The sequence below is a fragment of the Amblyraja radiata genome, chromosome 11, assembly GCF_010909765.2.
Source record: "Amblyraja radiata isolate CabotCenter1 chromosome 11, sAmbRad1.1.pri, whole genome shotgun sequence".
Classification (NCBI taxonomy): Eukaryota; Metazoa; Chordata; class Chondrichthyes; order Rajiformes; family Rajidae; genus Amblyraja; species Amblyraja radiata.
The window spans coordinates 20,835,920-20,861,064 of record NC_045966.1 but is presented as its reverse complement, the minus strand read 5'-3'; the positions used below and the strand labels follow the sequence as shown (position 1 = coordinate 20,861,064).

The 25,145-nt window shown below is 40.9% G+C and overlaps 1 protein-coding gene across 1 annotated transcript in view; it reads right to left on the bottom strand.

Moving 5' to 3' along the window:
- The window catches only part of LOC116978788 (glutamate receptor ionotropic, delta-2-like), a gene marked incomplete at its 5' end in the record, with an annotated part of 428,679 nt that overhangs the window by 226,844 nt on the left and 176,690 nt on the right, over nt 1–25,145 (bottom strand). The window contains 2 exons of the mRNA XM_033030081.1: nt 17,531–17,736; nt 19,452–19,736. Coding sequence (XP_032885972.1) covers nt 17,531–17,736; nt 19,452–19,736 — 491 coding nt within the window. The remainder of the gene's footprint in view (nt 1–17,530; nt 17,737–19,451; nt 19,737–25,145) is intronic.

Genomic DNA, 25,145 nt, shown 5'->3' with positions numbered 1-25,145 from the left:
CGCCGTGCACAACCGCGCGTCACTGCCTACACCACCACGTCTCACCATGCGCACGCATTACGCGCGTTGTGCATCATGACGCATAAATGTCGCATAAATGACGCGCAAATAACGCCCAACTAGAACAGGCCCTTAAGTTGCACATTGTTGCATGCTATTTGTTGTCACTATGCTTGCCTGCTAGCCACCAGGTGTGTGCAAGTCGTACACTAGAGGGACCCAGATCAAGCTAGTAGAACTTTGTACAAAGGAGCTGATCACATTCAGCAATCAAACTGCAGTACACAACATCATGCACAAAGATGCTTCATTACTCAAGACAATACCTAGCCTTAATTATTCTTTTTAATTCCAAGAAAGTTATCTTGTTTATTGTGAGATTCTTAAATACTCTCTTTTCTTGAAATTTCAAACTCTCTCCTTTCACAGAAAATTCTAACTGCTGCTCAACAGTGGCTGATTTGGCCTTGGCAGTCTTTTTGAATACCTGGGAAAAAGAAGTTAATGAGATTTCCAGGAATCTTCCACCTTCCGCTGAGAGTAGAACAAAAGGCTACTGTTTTTCAACCTTTTGCTTGTAGATGCTTGAAAACGTGTTAGATTCCTTGTTAGGTCTGCAACAAGGAGAATTTTAACAACATTTTCTGCAACGTTCTAACAAAAGAAGCTAGGTTTGAAGTCTTTGGCAAACCAGAAATTTACCTCATTTTGATTTTAATTTTTAAGAGATCAGCCATCATATAAAATTACATGAAATTAATGAGAATTTTGTGCAATGCCATACAACATGCACAGGATTAGCTTTATCATCTGGAGCAGTTAATCTCTTTGCCACACTTTGATTTATCTGTAGGCATATTAAAAGAAAATTGCTCAAATAATTATTCTTGCTAAATATAAAATGAGCAATCACGGGAACCAAAGCAGCTGGCAGCTTATAGTCAACAGGGGTGTCTTCAGAAACATAGTAAAACATGTTTCTCAGTTTGTTCACACGCTTGAAAATCGTATCCATTGGAACGGTGAATATTATAGCGGTCATTTCAATACTTAGGTGCTGCATGATAAACAGCAACACTGGGAGAATAAGCTCAAAAGTGAAACATGGAGCAAATACGCATAGTGATGTAGAGCAGATAACAAACTGCTGGAAGAACAATGTGTTAGGTAGCAACTGAGGAAGGAAGTAGACAGGGTCAGGACTCTGGAGTAGCAGGTAAGAGAGCTGATAGAGAGAGGCGTGAGGAATGTCCAGGGCAAGAACTGGGAAGAAGTTTAGTTTAGTTTAGTTTAGATTTTAGAGATACAGCGTGGAAACAGGCCCTACGGCCCACCGGGTCCTCGCCGACCAGCGATCCCCGCATATGAACACTCTCCTACACACACTAGGGACAATTTTCACATTTACCAAGCCAATTTACCTACATACCTGTACATCTTTGGAATGTGAGAGAAAACCGAAGATCTCGGAGAAAACCCATGCAGGTCACGGGGAGAACGTACAAACTCCATACAGGCAGCACCCATAGTCGGGATCGAACCCGGGTCTCCGGCGCTGTAAGGCAGCAACACTACCGCTGCCCCACTGTGCCACCCTTGAAGTGATAGGTGGATTTAGGTAATGGGAAGTTCATAAGTTCTAGGAACACAATAAAGCCATTTGACCCATCTAGTCTACTCTGCCATTCAATCATGGAAGGTTCGATTGGCAAATTGGTTGTGGGGGTGAGAGAAGGGTGGAGTTTGTAACCAAAGATGGAGTTGGAGTAGACAGAAGGGTGGAAATGGTGGGGACCAAAATATGGGAGGGATGGTGGGAGTAAAAGGAATGGTGGAGGGCAGGTCATGGGTGGGGTAGAGGGGGAGAAAAATTGAGGATCCAGAGTAGGGAGGGGAGGGAAATGAGAGGATTGAAGATGTAGAGGGGGGAAGAGAACTGTGTGATGGGATCGGGAATGTTTAAAGAAGGAATGTGAGTAAAGCTGGGTGGATGTAAAAGCTGGAGAAGGGGGATACATGACATTGGAATGCAAGTGTTCAACAAAACGGTTACCTCGCAGACACTTGGTCTCATCGATGTAGAAGAAGCTTCATCAAAAGCACCCAAAGGTTGGAGGACGCGGATGTACACCTCTGTCTCACCTGTAAAGGCCATTGGGACCCCTGAATGGAAGTGAGAGAGGAGGTGCAGCGTCAGTTGTTGCATCTCGTTTGGTTGCAAGGGAAAGTTCCTGCGGTGGGCAATGAGTGAGCCGAGGAGTCACCAAGACAGCAGTCTCTGCAGCTTAGCGGAAATAGATGGGGAAGGGAAAATTTGACTGGTGGTGGGATCACATTGAAGTTGGCAGAAATGTCAGATAATAACATGTTGGATGTGGAGGGTTAGTGAAAGGTAGGGGTTATGATTTATGTTAAAACTATCCGTGTTTCATCTTGGAGGAAGGGGGGAATGTGCAAGAGCAAAGCTATGGGAAATGGAGAAGATGGCACAGTGGTGCAGTGCTAGAGTTGCTGCCTTACTGCGCCAGAGACACTGGTTGGATCCTAATTTGTGGGTGCTGTCAGCATGGGGTTTGTACTATTTCCTTGTGACTGCGTGGGTTTTCTCCTGAAGCTCCGGTCTCCTCCCACACTCCAATGGCGTACAGACTTGTAGGTTAATTGTCCCTAGTGTGTGTAGGATAGTCCAAGTGTGCGGGGATCGCTGTTTGCCGTGGACTCGGTGGGCTAAAAGGCCTGTTTCCACGCTGTTTCTCTAAAAGTAAACTAAAGACAAAACTCACAAATTTGGTGGAGGGGGATGAAAACTATATTTGCTGAGGAAATTGGATTTCTCAGATGTCGGAGTATATAGTCTCATTTTAAGAGTGGATGCAGTGGAAATGGAGTAACTCACTACCTACCCCTCCCCCTCCCCAGGCACTTCACCTGCAAAATCTAGTTCATTAAAGTTGGATTTCTAATACTGCAGCATTGATTTCTTATGTAACCGTTACAGAAGATACCTGGGCAAGCAGGTAGTGAAATAAGAGAAGAGATCCTATTGCTGCATTCATATCACGATTTGTTTGACTGAAGGGTCCCGACCTGAAACTTTGCCTATCCATTTGCTCCAGAGATGCTGCCTGACCTGCAGAGTTACTGCAGCGATTTGTGTCTATCTTTGGTAAATAAAACAGCATCTGCAGCTCCACTTTCTGGCAGTTTTACATTGCACCCGACCAGGACGTTCAGGAAAAGGCAACTGGAGAAGTTACAGATTGCTGGAGTTACTCAGCGGGTCAGGCAGCATCTCAGGAGAACATGGATAGGCGACATTTCCGGTAAGGGCCTTTCTTTCAGACTGATTGAGATGACTGGATCTTCTTTCCAGCAAGCAAAGGCCACTTCTCACGCCGTTATCATATGACTTTTATTCTACCTGCGGCTCGGGTGGGGGAATAGCAGTTGCCAATGGGAGCTTCCCCTCTATAAGTACTCTGGGGAGCCAATGTTAATTAAGGCCTGACTGAGTCACCAATCTCTCATTACTACATTGTTTGACTATTTGCTAACTGCCCATCAGTAAAATTTGATCCTTTAATCTTCTACCAATTTGTATTTGCTGCCCATGGTGGTCAGACCACTGCACTAAATCCTCTTGGTGATAGAGCACATTTATATTTCAACTGCTGACATCAAGATTTGGCTGCAGCTGAATCATGAGGCGGGGTAGAGGTTAAGTACATTCTCAGAAGGTGCAAATGAAAATGGGACATAAATCAACTTGCATTATTCTGAAGCACCTTTTAACAACCAACTTAAATGTAGTGCAGAGAGACTGCAGCTGAGGCCAAGGTTACAAGTGGTGCATAATGTGTCATTTTTATTCACAAATGCAATTGGTGTGCATCTACCACCCTAACATACACTGAGAGAAGAAATCAAGTTATTAAAATTAACAATAGAGATGTGGAAGCTATTTCATTTTCCCAAGCCATCAACCTGAGCGGCACAGTGGTGAAGTGGTGGAGTTGCTGCCTTACAGCGCCAGAGAACTGGGTTTGATCCTGACTATGGGTGCTGCCTGTATGGAGTTTGTACCTGTAACCTCTTGGGTTTTCTCCAGGTGCTCCAGTTTCCTCCCATATTCTCAAGATGTACAGGTTTGTAGGTTAATTGGCTTCTGTAAGTTGTCCCAAGTGTGTAGGATAGATCTAGTGTACAGGTGATCATTGGTCAGCGTGGACTCAGTGGGCCGAAGGGCATGTTTCCCCGCTGTATCGCTAAACTAAACTAAACCTGAGGTAAATGCAGAAACATCCACTGGAGCAGACAAAAACAAACTATAGACCACCCTGCTGAGTGGAGAGTAAAGGACCTGTCCCACTGGGGTGACCTAATCCACGAGTTCTGGCGAGTTTGCCCTCGACTGATATTCGCAGCATGGTCGACACAAGGTCGTAGGAGGTCATCCTAACTCTCCTTCATGCTCGAGAGTGGTCTCCACGTACTCGAGGCCTCAGCTAGGTCGTGGCGTTTTTTTCAATATGTTTTAAAAATGCCCGCAAGTAAAAAAAGGTTCTCATGGAAAAAATCGATACTTTTTTTACTCGTAGGTTTAGTCGTAATAAGTCGTAGTAGGTCGGCATGTTAGTCGTAGGTAATCAAGGGTAGTCAAAGGTAGTCAAAGATAGTCTTAGATAGTCTTCATCATAGTCAATGGGAGGTTGAAGGGAGGTTGAAGGAGGTCGTCTTCACTCTCCACTATTCAATGTCCAATTTTCCAGAAGTTAGTCGTAGCTAGTCGAAGCTGGTCTTCAACATAGTCAAAGGAGGTCGAAGGAGGTCTTCAACATATCATTTTTTCAAACTCTTCTAAACTCGCCAATTATGTCGCCCAAGTGGGACATCCCCTTAAACAAGACTGGGCCACAATCCCATGGGAGCATAAGTTTGGATCGCAAATTGATAGGTAGTTTGAATAAAACTTTCATTGATTATGAATAAGCATAAAGCAGTTTTTTTAATATGTTATTTTTAGCTTTTTGTATACGTGACACGGGAACATGCAAACACAAGATTGAGCAAAAGGTAATTATTTATTTATAAAATGATCCAGGGTTAGGTGTTTTGTTAGCATCCATCCATCTGCAGGAGATTATGTTGTGCCTTTGATGTCCTGTTTGAAGAGGGGACTGTTTCATCTCTGGTTGCATTTCCTACTATGGCTAACTCGTCCGATCCTTGACAGACAGACCTCCCACAGCTTCCACAGGTGAAGTTATCACTGGCCGTTGGTTTGAGAAGTGTGTTACTGCTGCTGTTGATCATTTTGTGGCCTGATCTCCAGAGTCTTGAACCATATGTTGTGTTGATGATTTAAACCCACCAGGAGATCCTTTCTCCACCTCCCCCGGTCCTCAGCAGCTGCTTCCTTATCAGTGCCAATGTTAAAATATGTTTCATATCTCTTTTAATTGTAATCCTGAAGCAAAGCTTTGGCCTTCCTTTTGATCTCCGTGCGTTGGCGGCCTCCCTGGATAACACATCTTTATGGATGCGTCCATTTGCCATCCTGTGCACATATCCAAGTTAGGGGGGACACTTTGGCTTTGGGATCACATGGGGTGCTAGCCAGGAAGAGTACAGACTAATTGGTGATATAATCCTGCCAAGAAACCTGTAGGATGCGACAAATTCAGAGGAAATTAAAATTATTCTGTTTCTGTTCTTGACGTAGGTAAGTCATCCAAACCACTACTGTACAGTAAAGTGCTCAAGACACACTCTTTGTGGACAGTTATCTTGGTCTTGATTGTGAGTTTCCAGTTATTCCATGCCCACATGGATAGCCTCCCGAAGATGGCTGTCTTTCCTTTACGCGAGTTGATTTCCTCATCCAGGAAGTGGCTATCAGTCACCATAGATCCTAGGTAGGAGAATTTGTTGAAGGTTTCCAGCAGAGTGGTATTTAGAGTAATTTCAGGGAGAGTGGAGTGCCTTGATCCATGACAACAGCCTTAACATTAATCGTTAATCGGTATTCGCTGCAAGCCTGAAAATTGTAATGTCCAGGTTCAGGAGCAGCTTCTTCCCTATGACCATCATGCTATTAAACACTATGACCTCCAAATAAGCTACAAACTACATAGACATGGGGACATCGTTTTTGTCTTTGCACTATTATTATGATGTTTACAAAATACTATGTTTACATATCTGTTATCTGTTATCTGGACCTTGTAATAAAAAATAAGTAAATAAGTATGTTCTGCTGCTACAAGTAAGAATTTCATTGTTCTCTTTTGGGACATTTGACAATAAAACAGTCTTGACAGTCTGTTCATTTGCCCCTGAAGTCCTTCTTCCATTGGGGCGATGAGTGCAGCGTCATCGGCGTACAGGCGTTCCCTTATAAGCATGGTTCTTACCTTTGCCTTGGCTTCCAACCTTGCTACACTGAAGAGCTTCTGGTCGCTTCTGCTGTGAAGACAAATTAATTCCTTGATTGTTGGGAGGGTAAAGGATAGAGGGGTAGATAGGAAAATGCCAAAGAGAGTGCGAGCTAGGGCGCAGCCTTGCTTCACTTCATTTCTCATAGGGAAACTGTCCGATGTAGCACCATCAAATTGCACTGTACTATGTGGTGGGCATCCAATCTTCTCCAGTACCTGGTAGAGGCCGTGTCTGTTGACGGAATCAAAAGCTTTCATAAGATTCACAAAGACGATGTATAATGGGATTTGTTCTCTCCATCTCTCTACATTTAATTGTATTTGATGAAGATCTATTGTGGATCCACGTCTGCGGAAACCGCATTGTGCCTCAGGGTATATCCCGTCAGCGAGTCTGTGGAGTTGTTCCAGAATCTTTCTGGCAAACGCCTTTCCTGTAACACTCCCTGTAGTTGCAATTGCTGCAATCTTCCTTGTTCTTATACATGAGGGAGCTTTTAGGAAGTTACGCATGTCTTGAGGGACACCACTCTCTCTCCAGCAGCCCAGGAGAATGGTATGGAGGTATGGCAAGTGTTGACGGTTTCCATACTCAAGGAGATACAGCAGATATACCAACCTCCAGGAGTCTTCCTGGCTGCCAGGCGATTGATGGCTTTATCCAGTTCATGCAGGGGTGGTTCGGGTTCGAGCTCACTCATCACTGGCACCTGAGGGAGAGCATCAAGAGCTGTGATGGAGGTGTCACCCTCGCATGAATATAGCCGAGAGTAATGTTCGACACAGTGACCCATCTCCTTCCTTTCATCAGTGATGATGGCACCATTTGCAGGTTTCAAATGCACAATTTTTAGAGAATGTTTAGAGACCTATAACTTGGTTTATGCCACAAAGGTTTACACAGTCATTTGCAACTTGAATTTCTTTGCACAATTCACTCCAGTACCTGTGTGCACAATGCCTTGGGGCTCTGTGTGTGGCTGCTTTTGCAAGCTTTAAGCCATTTTGCATGTTGGTGTTTGGCTGTACATTATGCGTGAGATGAGCAGAACGTTTAGCTTCAATGATGGGTGACATTTCATCTGAGCAACCCTCAAAGTCAGTATTCTTACGCATTTCTTATTTGAAGGCAAGTGATGCTGCTTCACAGATTATCTTTTTTAGGGATTTCCAGAGTTCGCTGACATTCCTTGAAGGGTCCTGTGTTGGGAGCGCTCAGGCGAGCAGTTCAGAGAAATGTTGATGTTCACCCATGTTATTGGAGATGTTGATATGGGTCTGGCCTTTCTGTTTGGATGTATGTACCCTACGCAGGAGTAGTTTCACCTTTGCTTTTGATGAGCGAGTGACAGTGTCGCAAGTTTGAGTGCATGCTACACAAACCAGAACCTTTCTTCTAGAGGTGAGTAGATCAGGTTGATGCCAGTAACCAGAACAGGGATAATGCCATGACACCTTGTGGCAGGGCTTGCCCTGGAGAAAGGAATATGTGATGAAGAGATTATTTTGCATACATAGTTCCAGAATTCTGTGTCCATTCTCTAATGGTGATCTTTCCAACACGATGATATCCAAGGCAGTCTGATCATCATTCTCTGAGTTGGCCCACGCACCCACAGAGGAAGGCAAATGTTGACAGTAACTTAATGACTGGGGCTTTTCTGAGGCTTACCTACAAGTCAGTGGGGTGCTATTTGACCCCTAGCTGGGATGACAATGGGTCAAATTGAACACCACTGCCTTGTGGGTACATCTCAGGAGACCAAAGGTGCTGGACCTGACGTCCCTACAGGTGGTCGACTGATGCCTCGTGCATTCACCTTCCAGCAACTCCTGCATCCAAGTGGACCCCAGATGTAGAAGCCAAGTGGTTGCTCTGGAATCAGTCTATTAGGTCAAGAAGGGAATGTAGATGCAGGGCAAGTCTGTGTTCCAAATTATTTGCCCAGGCTTGCAGCTAAACCAAATAGAGAGGACACTTCATCTTGGCCGATCATAGCAAGGGGAAATAAATAATCACAGGAGGTAGCGGTTACAGGTTATAAAGCTGGGCATGGGCACCATGGGCTACCTCTGATGGTGGGAAGGATCATTGTATCCTACTGTTCAATTATCCCAGTCAATAAGGTACTGACCCATCAAGCTCTGCCTTCCTGCAAGGGTTAGATAAAATCAACATATATTGTCAAATAGGAGCAATTTCTGGACTATTGTTGTCAATTTGATGCCAGTTTAAGGAACATCTTGAGACAGGTGGACAGGCATTTGGGAAAGAGGAAAACTGGTTGCTGGTATCCATTCATAATAGGGAGGAGGTTCTGTCGAGAAAGTCTCAAGGGACAGAAACTAATTTACTTTCTGTTAGTTTAGCTCAAAGGTAATAATCTTTGGATTAGTGCCTAAATCACAAAGGAACTACCATATAAAATGAGCAATAACGAGATTTCACATGACTCTAAATAGTTGGCATGGAGACGAGGAGTTTTCAAGGAACCGTGGATGGGTTCTACCTGTACTGAATGGAATCAAATCAGACAGAATACACCAGCTACAAGAAACAAGCAGCTAGGGAATAAATAGTTGCAAACAACAGAAATGTAAAAGGATGGTTAAAAATAAAATGAAAGTAAAACTTTAGAAAATGTGTTACATTTTCTGCATATACATTTACAGTTGAGTAAATGAAACAGAATTTGGAGGCAGTAATATGTTGCAAGAAAACAAATCAAATAGCATTTACAAGCATTTGACAAAGATAAAGGAGTAGAAATTAAATATTGCTGGGTATAATGTATTTAGTAATGATAAAGAGGGCAAAGAGGAGATGGAGTTACATTTTATTAGGGTTAACATAATGCCACAGAACAAAAGTGGCACATTAATCAGTAAGCTAGAAATAGAAATTATAGAGAAAGAGATAAAAGATAATGATCTGTGATACCCTGTTAATTAGTCAGTGGGTGTACAGAGACCCTCCAGCTAACTGCGGAGTGAGCATGGGGAATGTGCCAGGAGGTCAGATGTGTGTGCTTCTGACTTCTTACTGCACCCTAGAATTGCCATTTATCTGAACTGGGCCACTGATCTTCATTTAAATGCCAAGTTTTTTTCCCTTCACTCTAATGTATATTTGTGCATTTTATTAGTGAATATAATTCATATGATTTTAAATAAAGTTGTTACACAGTCGTTAATTTTTTTTAGTATTGTAGATGTTAGCAAACCGTGTTTCTAACAGCATCAGTCAGCAAAAAACCATCAGATCGAGGGCAGCACAGTGGCATTGCTCTTAGAGCTGCTGCCTCACAGCGTTGAGACGTGTATTCGATCCTAACCTTAAGCGTTATCGATGTGGAATTTGCACATTATCCTTGTGACTGCATGGCTGTCCACCAGGGGTGCTCCGGTTTCCTCTCATATCCTAAAGACGTGCGGGTTTGTAGGCTAAATGGCCTCTGTAAATTACCCCATGTGTGTAGGGAAGGGGATGAGAAAGTGGGATAACATGGACACTGATCAAATTAGGACCATATTAAACTAGTGTGAACGGGTGATTGATGATTGGCGTGGACCCGTTGGGCCGAAGGCAGAACCTTTGATTCCACTGTACAAGGGACGGATTAGGATCTTGTCCAATGGCCTAAAAACTCTAGCTGAGATAGAGCAAGTTTGGAATGAAGTTGCACATTGTTTCTATTCCCTATTGCTCCCTCAATTAAATGACATTTGTCAGAAATGAATGCTGGCCACTCGGTATTGTCATGGTGTTTTTCTTATTAATGGCAGGCTCAGTGTGCAAGGACCCCACGCCAAGCCCAGATGTCCAAGAACAATTGGAGATGGAGCAACAGCAGCAGATGGAGAGCAATGCAGCATCACTCCAGCAATCCTTGCTAATCACCAATTTAGATACAGGCACTCAGAGGACAGGGCAATTGTTAGAGTGACACAGTGCTCAAGGGAAACATTTGGCACCAACAAGCTGCAGTGAAGCAGAAAGAGTAGTACATCTATTACATTGACTAATTGGAAGGTGACTCCACACAGCAACATTAGCCCAAAGAAAACAGTCAAAGACAGGCACTGCATGGAAACAGGCCCTTCGGCATACAGAATCGGCACTAACATTTTACCAATGATTTACACTAATCCCCCATTTTATTCTCCCCACATTTTCATCACTTCCTTCAGTTTCTATCACTCACCTATACATTGGGGCATTTTACAGTGGCCAATTAACCGAACAACCTACACATCTTTTAAGTGAGAGAATAAATTGGTACATCTGGGGAAAACCCACATAGCCATAGGGAGAGAGTGCAAGCTCCAACAAGATAGCCTGAAGAAGGGTTTCGGCCCGAAACGTCGCCTATTTCCTTCGCTCCATAGATGCTGCTGCACCCGCTGAGTTTCCCCAGCAATTTTGTGTACCTAAGATAGCAATCAAGTTAGGACTGAACGCGCATCTGTGGCATCACAAGGGCGCAGCTCAATTAGTTGCTCCACTGCATCACTCTTGAACCACAAGAAGGAAAAAGAAAGGATTCAGAAGGCACAATGTATTTGCTTGTGTGGTTCCTGAACTGTTACTAGATATGCTAGGTATGGCGCGATCTGGATAGTGTGCAGCAGTGGAGATTAGTTTAACATGGCGTAATGTTTGGCATGTTGAAATTTTTTAATAAAGAACAGATACTAGAAATCAGAAATAAAAACAGAGAACGGTGGAATATGACATAGATAAGGCAACATCTGTGGAAATAATTATGTGAAGCAAACAGCATTACAGAAACATCTCTGGTCTGTGTGTACAACAACTGGTGCCTTCTGTCAAAATGCAAACAATTTCACCTCGGACATTGACAAATAGTATTGCATGAGGACTGGTGTAACTGGGTTGTTATGCATCGTCACTAGTGGGACTAATGATATGTCCCACTATCATTTGGTGGAAACATAGCACCAAATGACAGTGGGAATCATTGTGAAATTGCCAGTCTGATTTCCAGTGCAATATTAAATTATCTGGGAATGTTACCAAGCTTCCTTCCAGAAAAAAAGTTTCTAATGATGTAATTCTGAACAAAACACATTGCTGTGTAATCAAATTCCTCAGCTCATCTGCAACCTATCATATTAATTGGAGTATATAGAGCACCAAATATTAGAATAAAATTGAAAAAAAAACAACAAATTAAGGAAGTAAATGAATATGAAAGAATAATGAGAGTGGGTGACAGAAGCCATGCTGTAATTAATTGGACAGAAGAAGAAAGCAAAAGGGAATGTGTTCAGGCCTTCTTTCTCAGCTCATTCACAAAAGGTGCAGCTGAGAGGTAGTAACAGCAAATGTGTCAGAGCTGATAAAGTGAGTAAAATTAGGTGAACCACTTCAAGTAGTAACCCAAATAGAATACAATTTAATATAATAGTTGTGAGACACAAAAGCCCAAGGAAATAAGGAGTGGGACACATCAAAAACAAAAACAAAAAACAAAATCTAGGACAATATTTCCTACAAAGAAAAATAAATTAAATTGAACTCTAATTATGCACTATAGATGAATAAAGACCTAATCAGAAAATTGAGGAGAAAGAAAGAGGAAAAATCTTAGCACATGGGCAGCAGGGAAGAACATTGCTGGACATAATACAAAGAAACTTGATGAAAAGTAAAAAAAACGATAATTAGAAAAATAAAGAAGAACAATTATATTAAAACAGAAAATAATAATTCACAGGAAATGGGTTGAAGGGAATAGAGCATGGAGAATATAAAGTCAGGGGCAGTTATAGCTGACTAGCAGAAATATTTTAATTATTTTTGCTTCATTACTTATCTGGGAGATGTGTCAGGCAGACATGATATCAGAAAGCGAGATAAAAGGTGATGTAATTTAATTTAAAATACAAATACATGAGCAATTCCAAGAATAAAACTGTTGGATTTGACAGATTATATTTAAAAGGAGCCATAGTGAAGACAGCAGAGGTACATATTTAATATTTAATAATCTATTAGAAAAATGCAGTCTCAGAAAACTAATGTTAAACCTATATTGAAGAAGAGAGATAGGACAGGTCTGGGGAATTGTAGAATAATTGGCTTGCCATCAATGGTGAAAAAAAAGAAAAGGATTTCTTCTGAAGAACAGAACAACACGTATTTGCCAAAAATATAATAAAAATTAGTCTATATTGATTGTGAATGGAAAATCTCACCCATATTAAATTATTTGAAATGTTAACTTTGAAGGCAAGTAAGGATAATGCAGTAAATGTAATTTATCTGTACAATGGAAGGCTTTTGATTTGGTGTAAAATAATAGACAAATGGATAAGGTCAGAGCTATTGCTGTTAGGGCAGACAGTAGAATGAATACTTAGCTAGCACATAAAAATGAAGCAGAAAATAATTTGAAAAAGTCACAAGATGGGAAGTCCTACGAGGATTAGTCTAAAAATCACTGTTTGCATCACTTATTAATGAATTTGAAATCAAAAATAATGTTTCTAAATTTCCAAATCATGTCAAATTACAAAGGGGGTGATTGTCAATATAGAGATGGTTGCAATTAATTACAGAATTATATTAGTGATTTCCAGAATATACCAAATGCCTAATTTCAGCTCAGTGTAAGATTTTACTTCTGACAAGAAATATAAAGAGGTCAATTATTACTCAGCAAATAGGATTTTAAATTAGTTTCGGAACAATAGGACCTAGAAGTATAAACATAAATAACTAGATGGAGATAAAAATAATCTCAAAAACACCCAAACCTATATGTAAGGTTATTACTAGTGAGGTAGAAATGAAAGTTTGAGAGGTTACACTACATAATGCTTCCAACAATGGTTCGACCACATTTTGAGTACTGCATACAATTTTAGTTGTCTTCTTACGAACATGATGTGAGCTGCAAGAAATACACATGGGTGTAATACCAAAACTGTGAGGATATATCAGGAAAGGATGCATAGTGGTGCATATCTTTGCCTTTAGAATCATAGAGTCATACAGCGTGGAAACAGGCCCTTTGGCTCAACTTGTCACGCTGACCAACATGACCCCTATCCAGTGGCGGACTGGGTCTAAAAATATTGGTTGCCAGGAGACAAAGGGGGCCCACTTCATCTGGGGCCCATTTGATATAGGGGGCCCACTTCATCAGGGGCCCACTTGCCATCGGGCAAGCTGACACCCTGGCCAGTCCGCCACTGCCCCTATCTATACTAGTCTCATCTGCCTGTGTTTGGCCTATATCCCTTATCCCTTAAACTTATCCTAGCCATATACTTGTCGAAATGTTTCTTAAACATTGCAATAGTACCTGCCTCAACTACCTCCTCCGCAGCTCATTCCATTCACCCACCAAACTTTGACACACACCAACCATCTGCTTCCTTTCAAGAAGCCAATTTTCTATCCATTCACCTATCTCTCTTTGGATCCCAAACACTCTAACCTGCCAGAGCAGCTTACTATGCAGAACATTGTCAAATGCTTTACTGAAATCCATATATACATCTTCAGCGCTGTCCTCGTTAACCTTTTTTGGTCACCTTCAAAAAACACAATCAGATTCATGAGACCCCCACATACAAAACCATGCTGACTATCCCTAATTAGCCCTTCTCCATCTAAATGCATGGATATCTTATCTCTCTGAATACCCCAGTAATTTCTTAACACAAATATAAATTATGAAAAGTTTTCAAAGAATTAAAGGAAAAGAACAAAACCTATGGTCTTCAATATTAAAATAGCATGAATACAAACAGAGAATTCATGAATAACAAGCACCCAGAGAGTAATGTCACTGTGCAACTTTTATGCCATTGGAAGTACTTCAGAGGAATTGTGCAAATGCAATTATAGAAAAGCTGGGAACAGAATCAAAACTTATGTTGATAGAATTAGGTATAGAAGGATGGGAAGAAGACAAGGAGCATAAATTGACTGGTTTGCATAAGAAAACATTTAATTTGCTATGCGTTTTCTAAAAAATATTTAAAAAACACAAATTCCAAGGTTCTTATATGTAAATAAATCAGAACAGAAGAGTACAGCACAGGAACAGGCCCTTTTGCCCACAACGTCTGTGCTGAACATGATGCCAAGACCAACTCTTATCTGTTTGTACATGATCCATATGCCTCAATTCCTTGGATACCTACGGTATGTGTATCTAAAAGTCTCTTAAATGTCACAATTGTACCTGCCTCTAACACCACGCCACACAACACATTCCAGCATATGGTCTTCAATATTAAATTATATCTGTGAAAAAAAAAATTTCTCACACATCATTAAACTTCAACCTTTTCAACTTAAAGCTATGCACCCTAGTGTTTGATATTTTGATTCTGCGAAAAAGACTTTGACCGTCTACCCTATCAATACCTCTCATAATTTTATATGTTTCCATGAGGTGTCCTCTCAACCTCCAGTGTTCCAGGTAATGCAATCCAAATCTATCCAACCTCTTCCTGTAGCTAATACCCTAATCCTTGTATCATTCTGGTAATCCTCCTATGCACGCTCTGCAAAGCCTCCACGTCCTTCCTGTAATGGAGTGACCAGAACTGCATGCACTATGCCAAATACAAACTAACCAAAGTCCTATAAAGCTGCAGCCTGACTCTTATACTCAATGCCCTGACTGATGAAGGCAAACATATCACATGCTTTCTTTACCACTTTATCTACTTGTGTTGCCACTTTCATGAATTTATGAACTTGGACCCCCAAGATCCCTCTCTACGCCAGTGTTTTTTTAAGTATCTTGCCAATAATTGTATATTTTCCCCTAACATTTGACATCCAAAGTGCAACACCTCACACTTGCTCCGATTAACCTCCATCTGCCATGTCTATGCCCATTTTGGTAGCTAATCTATATCCTGCTGTATACTTTGATAGCCTTCCTCCTAGTCCATGACCCCAGCAATCCTTGTGTCATCTGCTGACTTACTATCCAATCCATCTATGTTTACATCCAAATCATATATATATATTATATATATATGTATATATATATATATATCATAAACAAAAAGGTCCCAGCACCGATCCCTGCAGAATTCCATGGTTTACAGACTTCCAGCCTGAATCTTGTCCTTCCAACACAATGCTTTGTCATCCATCAATCAAGCCACTTCATAATCCATATGACCAGGTTGCTGTTAATCCCATGCACCTTAGTCTTCTGGATCAACCCACCATGGGGGACTTATCAAATGCCTTCTTAAAATCCATGCAAACAACATCCACCGCCCTATCCTCATCCATCAACTCTACTCTGCCATTCAATCATGGCTGATTTATCTCTCCCTCCTAACCCCATTCTCCTGTCTTCTTCCCATAAACGCTAACACCCATACTAATCAAGAATCTATCTATCTCTGCCTTAAATATATCCACTGACTTTGCCTCCACAGCCTTCTGTGGCAAAGAATTCCACAGATTCACTACCTGGCTCAGTTTATGAAGCTCACATCGCTACAACGAATATAACAAATATCTATTGAGGAAAATTGTTGGAGGATGCAGGTGGTCTATGATGCTGAGATTCAACATGGTAATTCTTTGCAAATACCTGTATATATGTTTCAAACTGCCTTCTTTTGCATTTAATAAATATGTTAAATTATGGTTTTGCCGTGTATACATTTTAGAAACTGGGAAAATGACAATCAATATCACATTGCATTGTATTTTGATGTGATATAATATAGACCAGCAATAACAATGTAAAATTATACTTGTCACTTGAAACAGTGTTTGGATCATAATCTTTTACACCGTTTGCAGTAATAAATGAATGGTATTTTTGAACAATACATCAACTGAGTTCCTAAGTGTAGCATCACAAAAAAAGTGATGAGTGCATTTTCTGAATCCGTATGAGTAATCTCCACATTTACTCTTCCAAATATCAAGATCAAACAGAAGATGACAGGATGGAAAATCTGAAATGACCTAATAGAAGGAGATCCGAGAGTTCACTGAGAGGTCTTAACACTCCAATACATCGAGTACAAGGACCGAACACAATTACATGCAAAATGCCTTTCTCCTGCAATGTCCTGCAGTTGCAGAGAGTGGGCTTATAGGAGTGTGTATGGGGAAACTAAACAGGAGGATGAACATGGAGATGATTACTGGTGATGACTGGTGTGAAGAGATGATCTTCTGGGAGCTTGGGTTGGGAAAAGTACCCCAGAGGAAAGATAGTATATGGAAGGGTGGGCTTGATGTTCGGATGTAGGAGGGCTGAGATATTGACCAGGGTTATGGACAGAAGAGCTGCAGAGCTGGAATAGCGATTGGGGAGGTTAGGGAAAGGATCTGAGGGGGGTTTCAGGGGTCATATTATAAAAGGAATGAAAAAGTATAAAGGACAGTACCATGAGGAAGACCAATGCCTTGGACTGCTCAGCAACAGCCAAAGACAGCTTGGAGCATTTCATCTAATGTCAAAGCAGGTCTCAACTCAACAGCTAAAGTTAGTTCCAGCACTTGAGGCCCACACCGCTTGCAGGCCTTGAACAAGTTCCCCAATCAAAAACTGTGCACGATTTGAAATCTCTATTCATGCCTGACAGCCATTCATGCACAAAGGACCTAGATCACATATTTGGAATGGGGTTGCGCACACAGGCACGCACACACGCACTGTCTAATCACATTTTGCAGTTACATTTTGTTGATATTCTTTTGTATAAAATAGGAGAATATTGTGTTATGTAAAATAATTTCTTGCTCAACATTTTTTAAGAGTATTTTTTATTTAAGAGCATTTTTAAATTTAAATTGTTTTTTTTTTGGAAATGAAATCCCAAAGAACATATTCAGGAAGAGATATCCAATCGAGTAATTGCAATAAAGGATAATTTCAAAAGAACTGCTTAGTTGAAAATTGCTTTCAATTGGCTTTAATTCTGATGATAGCCTTTTGCACTTTTCCTACCATTCTTGGTTCACTTTGACATTTTAACAACTAGCTCCGTTTCTTCCACTCATTTAGGCTGAAAGTCAAATATCAATATTTATAAGACAAATTCACAATTGAAATAACATTTGTTACCTCACTAATGAAGGTCTTTGCAGTACGTGGGTTGAGAAAAAGAAGGGCTCTTCGAAGCATGTCCCGAAAACGGCTGAGCTCATCGAATCCAAGTGTAGAGAAAAGACCAGTGAACATATTACTTATGCTGGTCTCTACCTTTTGAAGGGAAACCTCTATTCCTTGCTGACCTGCTTGACCCAAAAACTCTTGAATCCCACGAATGTCTGTTCAAATGATCAAAAAGGTAAGTGTGAGAATACATTTGGATCATTGATTTAACATTTTTTTAAAGTTAGTTGTCTTATTAACTGCTTTATGACCTTGTTACATACAATAACTGCAAGATAACTGCAAGTAATCACTATTCATATATCAGTAAAATACGATATAATATATTGGCATAACAGCCCATAGTGTTATGTTACCAGTGATTGCATCGCTCACCTCAATCTATAGTATTAGTCCTGATATGTTATCCTATGCTATTGGTAAGGCAAGCCACATAACTTCTATGTTGGGAATCTTAAATATTCTTAATTAATTAATGGTTTCGTGGCCTCTTGTGGTACCAGCTAATTAAGTTGAAATGCTTTAATTTCCTCATTGTTTGAATTCATCTGGCAGCTGAATTTATTAACAGGGAATTGAACGACAGATAAACTGGTAGAGGTGATCTTGTTAACATGTGTTCATAATGTAGAGTAAATGTGTAAGGCACTTGTTTTCCAAATGGTGCAGACTCACATTGGCAGTATAATGATACCAGCTTTAAAGAATTTAAGCCAACAAATCAGACCTCAGCCGTAATAATCACTGCTTAGTACTTTAACAAGCAGTCAATTTCCCCAGAAATAGTCCAACCAGTAACGCAGATGTGTTACCTGGCATTACAAAAAACATGGCTATAAAACTAGTTGATAGCTCATCCTATGTGTGCCCGACACTGGGTGTCATGATAAAGTCACCAGTACGCCCCCTGCTCCCACAATCTGTGTATTCAGCGGGGTTTCCTATGAGCTATTTAATGCATGGGTTTATATGTTTGTGCTAAATTATATCTTGCGCTACTTTATTGCAGCTGATAATCCATGTAAAACAAATTAGCTACGAACTGCATCAAAATCCAATGCAAACATGTTAACCAGATGCTAAAGGGAGCGCCCAAAGGAAATGAAATCCCACAGAACATATTCGGGAAGATATATCCAATCGGGTAATTGCAATAAAAGATAATTTCAAAAGAACTGCTTACTTGAAAATTGCCTTTAACCACCATCAGAATTTTGCCTTAGGAATAGGAAAGGTTCACCAAATCCAAAACAAATCGGGTAATTTTCTTTCCTTTTATGAGATGTTGGGCATGTCACATTATTATACCATAATATTCTTTGCGCTTTCAAATACACCCATTCTGAATGCAGCAAAATGTAGCACCAGATGTTGAAGCCAAACCTGATATGTGAAACTGAGAAACAAAAGAAAGCCTCTCATGTTTGTATGCCCATAGTGTTATGTTACCAGTGATTGCATCTCTCACCTCAATCTATAGTATTAGTCCTGATATGTTATCCTATGCTATTGGTAAGGCAAGCCACATAACTTCTATGTTGGGAAAGCAAGAATGGTTATGTTTCTTCAGAATCACACATCACTGTAGCTTCTTCCCACAGAATAAAATCAAATTTCCTACGTGACAAGCTATACTTTACAGTTCATTCCCTTTTTTTGTATTACATGCAGACATTGGAATTGTGGAGTTACTGTATTACTACACTGAAATGAATGTAGACATAAGCTTTTAAATATCCTTTTCTGAAAGATATATCAACCAAACTAGTTTAAACGGAACCATTATGGGTTTAAGATCAATTTCAATGCTATAAATTCCATATATTGTTTGTACAATACAAATAGATGGCCAAGAAAACCATGTTGTTACCATATGCATCATCGTAGAAGATCATGAACTTCTGCCACGAAAATTCAGTAATGACTTTAAGGATGACTTCGTTGAAATAATCAGGAGGGCGTAGAGAAAGGGTGTAATCGTTTTTTCTAATATTCCTTGCGATAGAACATTGTGAGCGGGGAGTTCCGGCTGATGTGCGTTGGATGTAAAGGTGAGGGATATGCATTCCATCTGCAAACGACTGAAGTGAGGCAGAAGGCGCGCATCCAGTGGAACTGACGAGTGCCAAGATCCCTTGCGACGCAAGGTCACAGGCTGAAAAAATAATACATTTTTCTATTAGAGTAATCAATAATGAATAACTGCAACTGCATTAACTTTTTTGTTTGGTTTAGTTTCGATAGTTTAGTAGAAATACAGCACGGAAACAGGCTCTTTGCATCACTGTGGCGTCCTGCGATCCCCACACATTAACACTGTCCTACACACATTAGGGACAATTTACAAATTTACCAAAGGCAATTAACCTACAAACCTGTGAGTGTGGGAGGAAACCAGAGCAGCCAGAGAAAACCCACGTAGTTCATGGGGAGAACGTACAAACTCTGTACAGATAGGACCCGTAGTCAGGGCTCCTGACACTGTCTACCCCTGCGCCACCATGCTGCCCAATACCGTGCCTTAAACAAAGGGCCATGGCTCAAGGTGATCCAACACATTTCTGAGTCAAAAGGAGGAGAAATGTTGGTCTTTGGGTGCACCTGATGACGTGGAAGGGTGTTGGAGCGACACACTACTTAATAAATGGATTCAGGAGAACTTGAAGCTCTACCAGCTACACCATTCTGTTGCCCATACCAAACTACACAGTTTGCACATCATTAGCAAAAACTGATGGAGAAACCGCCATTGAAACTTAACAAAATATTGTCCAGAAAGAGATGGGCTTTTATAGTAATAAAAAAAACTGAAGATGCTGGTTTACACTAAAGATAGACACAAAATAATTGACTAGAAAACGGGTCTTGCAGCATCTCTGGAGAAAAAAGAAAGGTGACGTTATGGGTTGGGAAGGGACCCGACCCGAAACATTTCTTATCCATTTTCTCCAGAGATGCTGCTGGACCCACTGAATTACTCCAGCATTTTGTGTGGATGTTAGGCACTTGTAGTATTAGCTAAAGTCATAAGGGTGTTCAACCTTGAAGAATTTAGTGAACTAAACATGGGAGTTATTGGATTGGTAACAGATAAAAAGAGTCTGGGTTGTTTTAGGATGATCTTGGCATGCTGGGTTCTTGCAGAAGGAAAACTATCTAATGTTATGGGCCAAGCTAAACGTAATAATGTGCCTCTAAGGATCTAAAGATAGAATCATTTTCGAGGCCAACCAAGATGGGAATCAAAGGCGTCTGCTAATGATGTGCAAAATTTGTAGTTTGGCATGAGGCAACAGGTTGGTGCAGATGGAAGAGCTGCTGTGCACAGCACCGGAGCCCGAGGTTCGATTCTAACCTCGTGTGCTGTCTGGATGGAGTTTGCGCAATCTTCCTGGGATTGCATTTTTCCCCCCGGGTGTTCTGGTTTCTTCCACATCCCAAAGACGTGCGGGTTTGTAGGTTAATTGGCCTCTGTAAATTGCCCCTAGTGTGTAGGGAGTGGATGAGGAAGTGGGATAACATAACACTAATGATGATCGGTATAGACTGGATGGGCCGAGGGCATGTTTCCACTCTGTATCTTTCAAACACTCAAATCAGCAGCTGCAGACATACACAATAAATGTTGCAAAATATTAAACTGCTGGAGGAACTTAGTGGGTCATGGAGCATTTGTAGTGCAAGGGTTAGTTGGCGCTTCAGGTTGATTCAGGAGGTTTCTGATGCAGAGCATTGATCCAAAGTATCAATATCCCTTTTGCCCCTGCACATGCTGCTTGACCCACCAAATTCCTCCAACAGTTTGTTTTTGCTCCAAACTCCAGCATCTGCTGTTTCCTATGCCTCTACAACAAATGGTGGGTGGTCGGGAGATGGTTGTCGACTTCAGGAGGGCGCAGCCAAAGCATACACCCCTCAACATCAGTGGCACCACAGTGGAGAGAGCGGAGAGCATAAAGTCCCTCGGTGTGCAAATTACAGACAGCCTCACCTGGTCCAGGACCACCACTGGGACCGTCAAACGGGCCCATCAGCGACTGCACTTCCTGAGGAAACTCAAACAGGCCTCACTCCCCACCAACATCCTCAGGACTTTCTACAGGGGTAGGGTGGAGTCTGTACTCACGTACTGCATAAACACGTGGTACTCCACCTGCAACTGCTCGGACAGGAAGGCTCTGCAGAGGGTAGTGAGGGGAGCAGAGAGGATCATTGGCGTCGCCCTACCCTCGGTACAAGAACTGTTCCAGAGCCACTGTCTGAAAAAAGCTCAGAGAATTGCTAAGGACAAACTGCACCCCCTCCACATACACCTGGATCTCCTGCCATCAGGCAAGAGATATCGCAGCATCAAAGCCCGGACTACAAGACTGCTAAACAGCTTCCTGCCACAGGCTGTGAGGCTGCTAAACAGTCACTCTGTACTCACAGTCACCTGATTCTGCGGCTTGGCACGGACACTTTAATAACTGGCACTGGCCACTTTAATAACTGGCACTGGCCACTCAAATCAGCTGCCCCAGACATTTTTATGATTGGTTTTGCTGTATTTTAACATTGTTGTTTTACCTGCTTTTAACTATTTATACTGTTCCATCAGGGACTGGATTGTTTTTAGTGTTATTATGTGTGAAATGTTTTAAATTTCATGTGCGATGCTCCGGTATTCCCTGGGAAACGTCTTTTCATTTTGCACTGTACAACTGTTGCTTGCAAGATGACAATAAAGGTTGATTGATTGATTGATTGATTGACTGATTGATTGATTGATTGACTGATTGATTGATTGATTGATTGATTGATTGATTGATTGATTGATTGATTGATTGATTGATTGATTGATTGATTGATTGATTGATTGATTGATTGATATAAAATGTGTTACAACTAAACTAGGGACGTATTTATAAAGGATTCAGAGAGGAAAGTATAACAATGAGTTTGCCGTAAATCAAATCTGCCGTGACATTAGTACTTCAGTGGCACAATATTAAGAGCAGTGATAACAGAGTGGACATTTTAAATGAGAGGTGAGATGGATGGTATAAGGTATGATCTATGAGGTTAAATAAATACACAAATATGTGGCTTGCTGTTAAGGCTTAGCATCTCCAAACCCATTGTTCTCTTACAGGTAGCACTCTGCCAATTTGCAGCAGCCGCTGGTCAACATCCAGCTTAAAAAACCGTATTGGAGAAGGCACAGTTCAGTGAAAGTTTGAAACAGATGAGCTGATTTACTATTCTTTCTTTCAAATTTTTTCACCCACCCAACTAGTTATTAAATCACTTGTTGTTGATGCAGATATTTTATATGGAGAGCATGTCAAGCCTCTTCCATTATTCATTGAGATAATGACTGATCTGTATTATACCATCCACCGCCTTCTCTCCAAATCCCTGAATACTGTAGGCAAAGAAAAAAATATGATCTCAGTTTTAAAATTATTAATTGGACCAGCATCTGTTTCTTTTGCACAACTCTTTATGCGTTGAAGTTTTGCAACTTCTTACTTGACTGTCCTGGTTCTAATTTGAAGATCGTGTCTCCTTGCCCAAGACTCCCCAAGCAGTAAAACATTGGATTTTGTTCATCTAATTGATTGATTTCAAAACCCTAAAATCTCTATCAATGTAACCCTTAATCTTCTATATTCCATGTAACCTAAAACTAATTTGTAATCTCTCTTCCTATTTTAACTCTTAGAGCTTTGGTGACTGTATGATGATTCTACATTGAATTCATTTCGATTTCATTTTATTGTACGATACCATATTATCAGATATGGTTCCAGATTCGTACACAAATCTAGATGTGATTTAACCAGCGTTTGTGCTGCTGCAACAAACCAATATCCCTTTTATATTCCAGCTCGCTGGTCATTAATTGTTTCGATGTTTCAATGGACCTTAATTTTCTGTATTTTTCTGTATTTCCGTGCTGTGTGATCAGATGACCTTATGATACCTCCAATACTTATATTTTCCCATATTAAGTATAATTTGTCTATTTTTGGCCCATATAGGGCACACTTACCCATGTTCAACATCATCCACTATTGGTTTGTGTGTGTAATCTATTGCTGCCTTATCATAATATTATGTGCATTCATATATTACATGATATGATATCATTTTTTTTTGTGCCAGCAGAGAATGGAAGTTTTCAGTTTACTGGACTACCCAAGTCATTAATAAATTAATAAGTGATGGTGAATAATTAAAGGTCAGTACCTAAATCCCACAGAACACGTTAAATGAGATTTTGACACCTAAAAAAGGTAGAAAAGAATCAGTCTGAATAAGGATCCTGACCTAAAACATCAGCGATCCATGTTCTCCAAAGATACAGCCTGAACTACTGGGTTACTCCAACACTTTGTGTCCTTTTGTGTAAACCAGAATCTGCAGTTCCTGGTTTCAAGAAAAGGATCTGGCTGATTATAAATATCAACACTTTTAAAAATATCGTGCACACGCCAACCCGTCTCAATCTCCATCCTTTTTGCTTATAAAACACAAACCTAGAGCGGACATCTCTCCAATGGGTAGAGTGATAATTTAGAAACATAGAAACATAGAAAATAGGTGCAGGAGTAGGCCATTCGGCCCTTCGAGCCTGCACCGCCATTCAATATGATCATGGCTGATCATCCAACTCAGTATCCTGTACCTGCCTTCTCTCCATACCCCCTGATCCCTTTAGCCACAAGGGCCGCATCTAACTCCCTCTTAAATATAGCCAATGAACTGGCCTCAACTACCTTCTGTGGCAGAGAGTTCCAGAGACACGTTTCTGAGCTCTGATATTGCAAGTTCTACATGTAGTTTGTTGGGTTCCTCAATCTTTGGGGAATCTGGCAGTTGGAGAGAGGTAAAGTGATCTCCCACAACTGAATGTTTTCCCAGTACTGGTTTTGTGCAAGCAGTACTGCTTTACTCTGGGTGGTATGCTCTCCCACCCTATCCCCCTGTCAGGTCACCAGCCGACAACGATACACCAGGTTAAGGATTATTGAACACCCCATCTTGAGATTTGCGATGGAGAACATAAACCTCCACATCCCCCAGAGTCTTTTATCAGACACATCAGATCCAATGGCCTGTTTCACAATCTTCCCCAGCAATCTAAAACCCTGACCTGTTAATCAGGGTGACATGTGTGCAGCGAATTTGGCAGTGAGAAAAGACACAAGTTATGAGTTTAATACTTTCAGACGCTTACCCCTCTCCATTCCTGTTAATATCCAGCTCCACTAGTCATTGCTTTCCAACCATTTTTTATAAATCCTACTTTCTCGCTTATGTTAACAAATTAGTTGCTACCCACGATTTATTATTGTCTAAATGTCAAGTATATTTTCCTCTTTCTTTACTGTGGAAACTGACACAGAATATTAAAGACGCTATTTTATTTAGCTTATTTTTGTTACATTCTTCAATTCATCACACATTTTTACTGTTGCAAGTGTAACTGTAGGCTACATTTGTGCCGTCACATTTGCTTTGATGCTGAACAGTTTTAGAGCTAGATAAATCCAAATGTCGTAACTAGCTTTACATT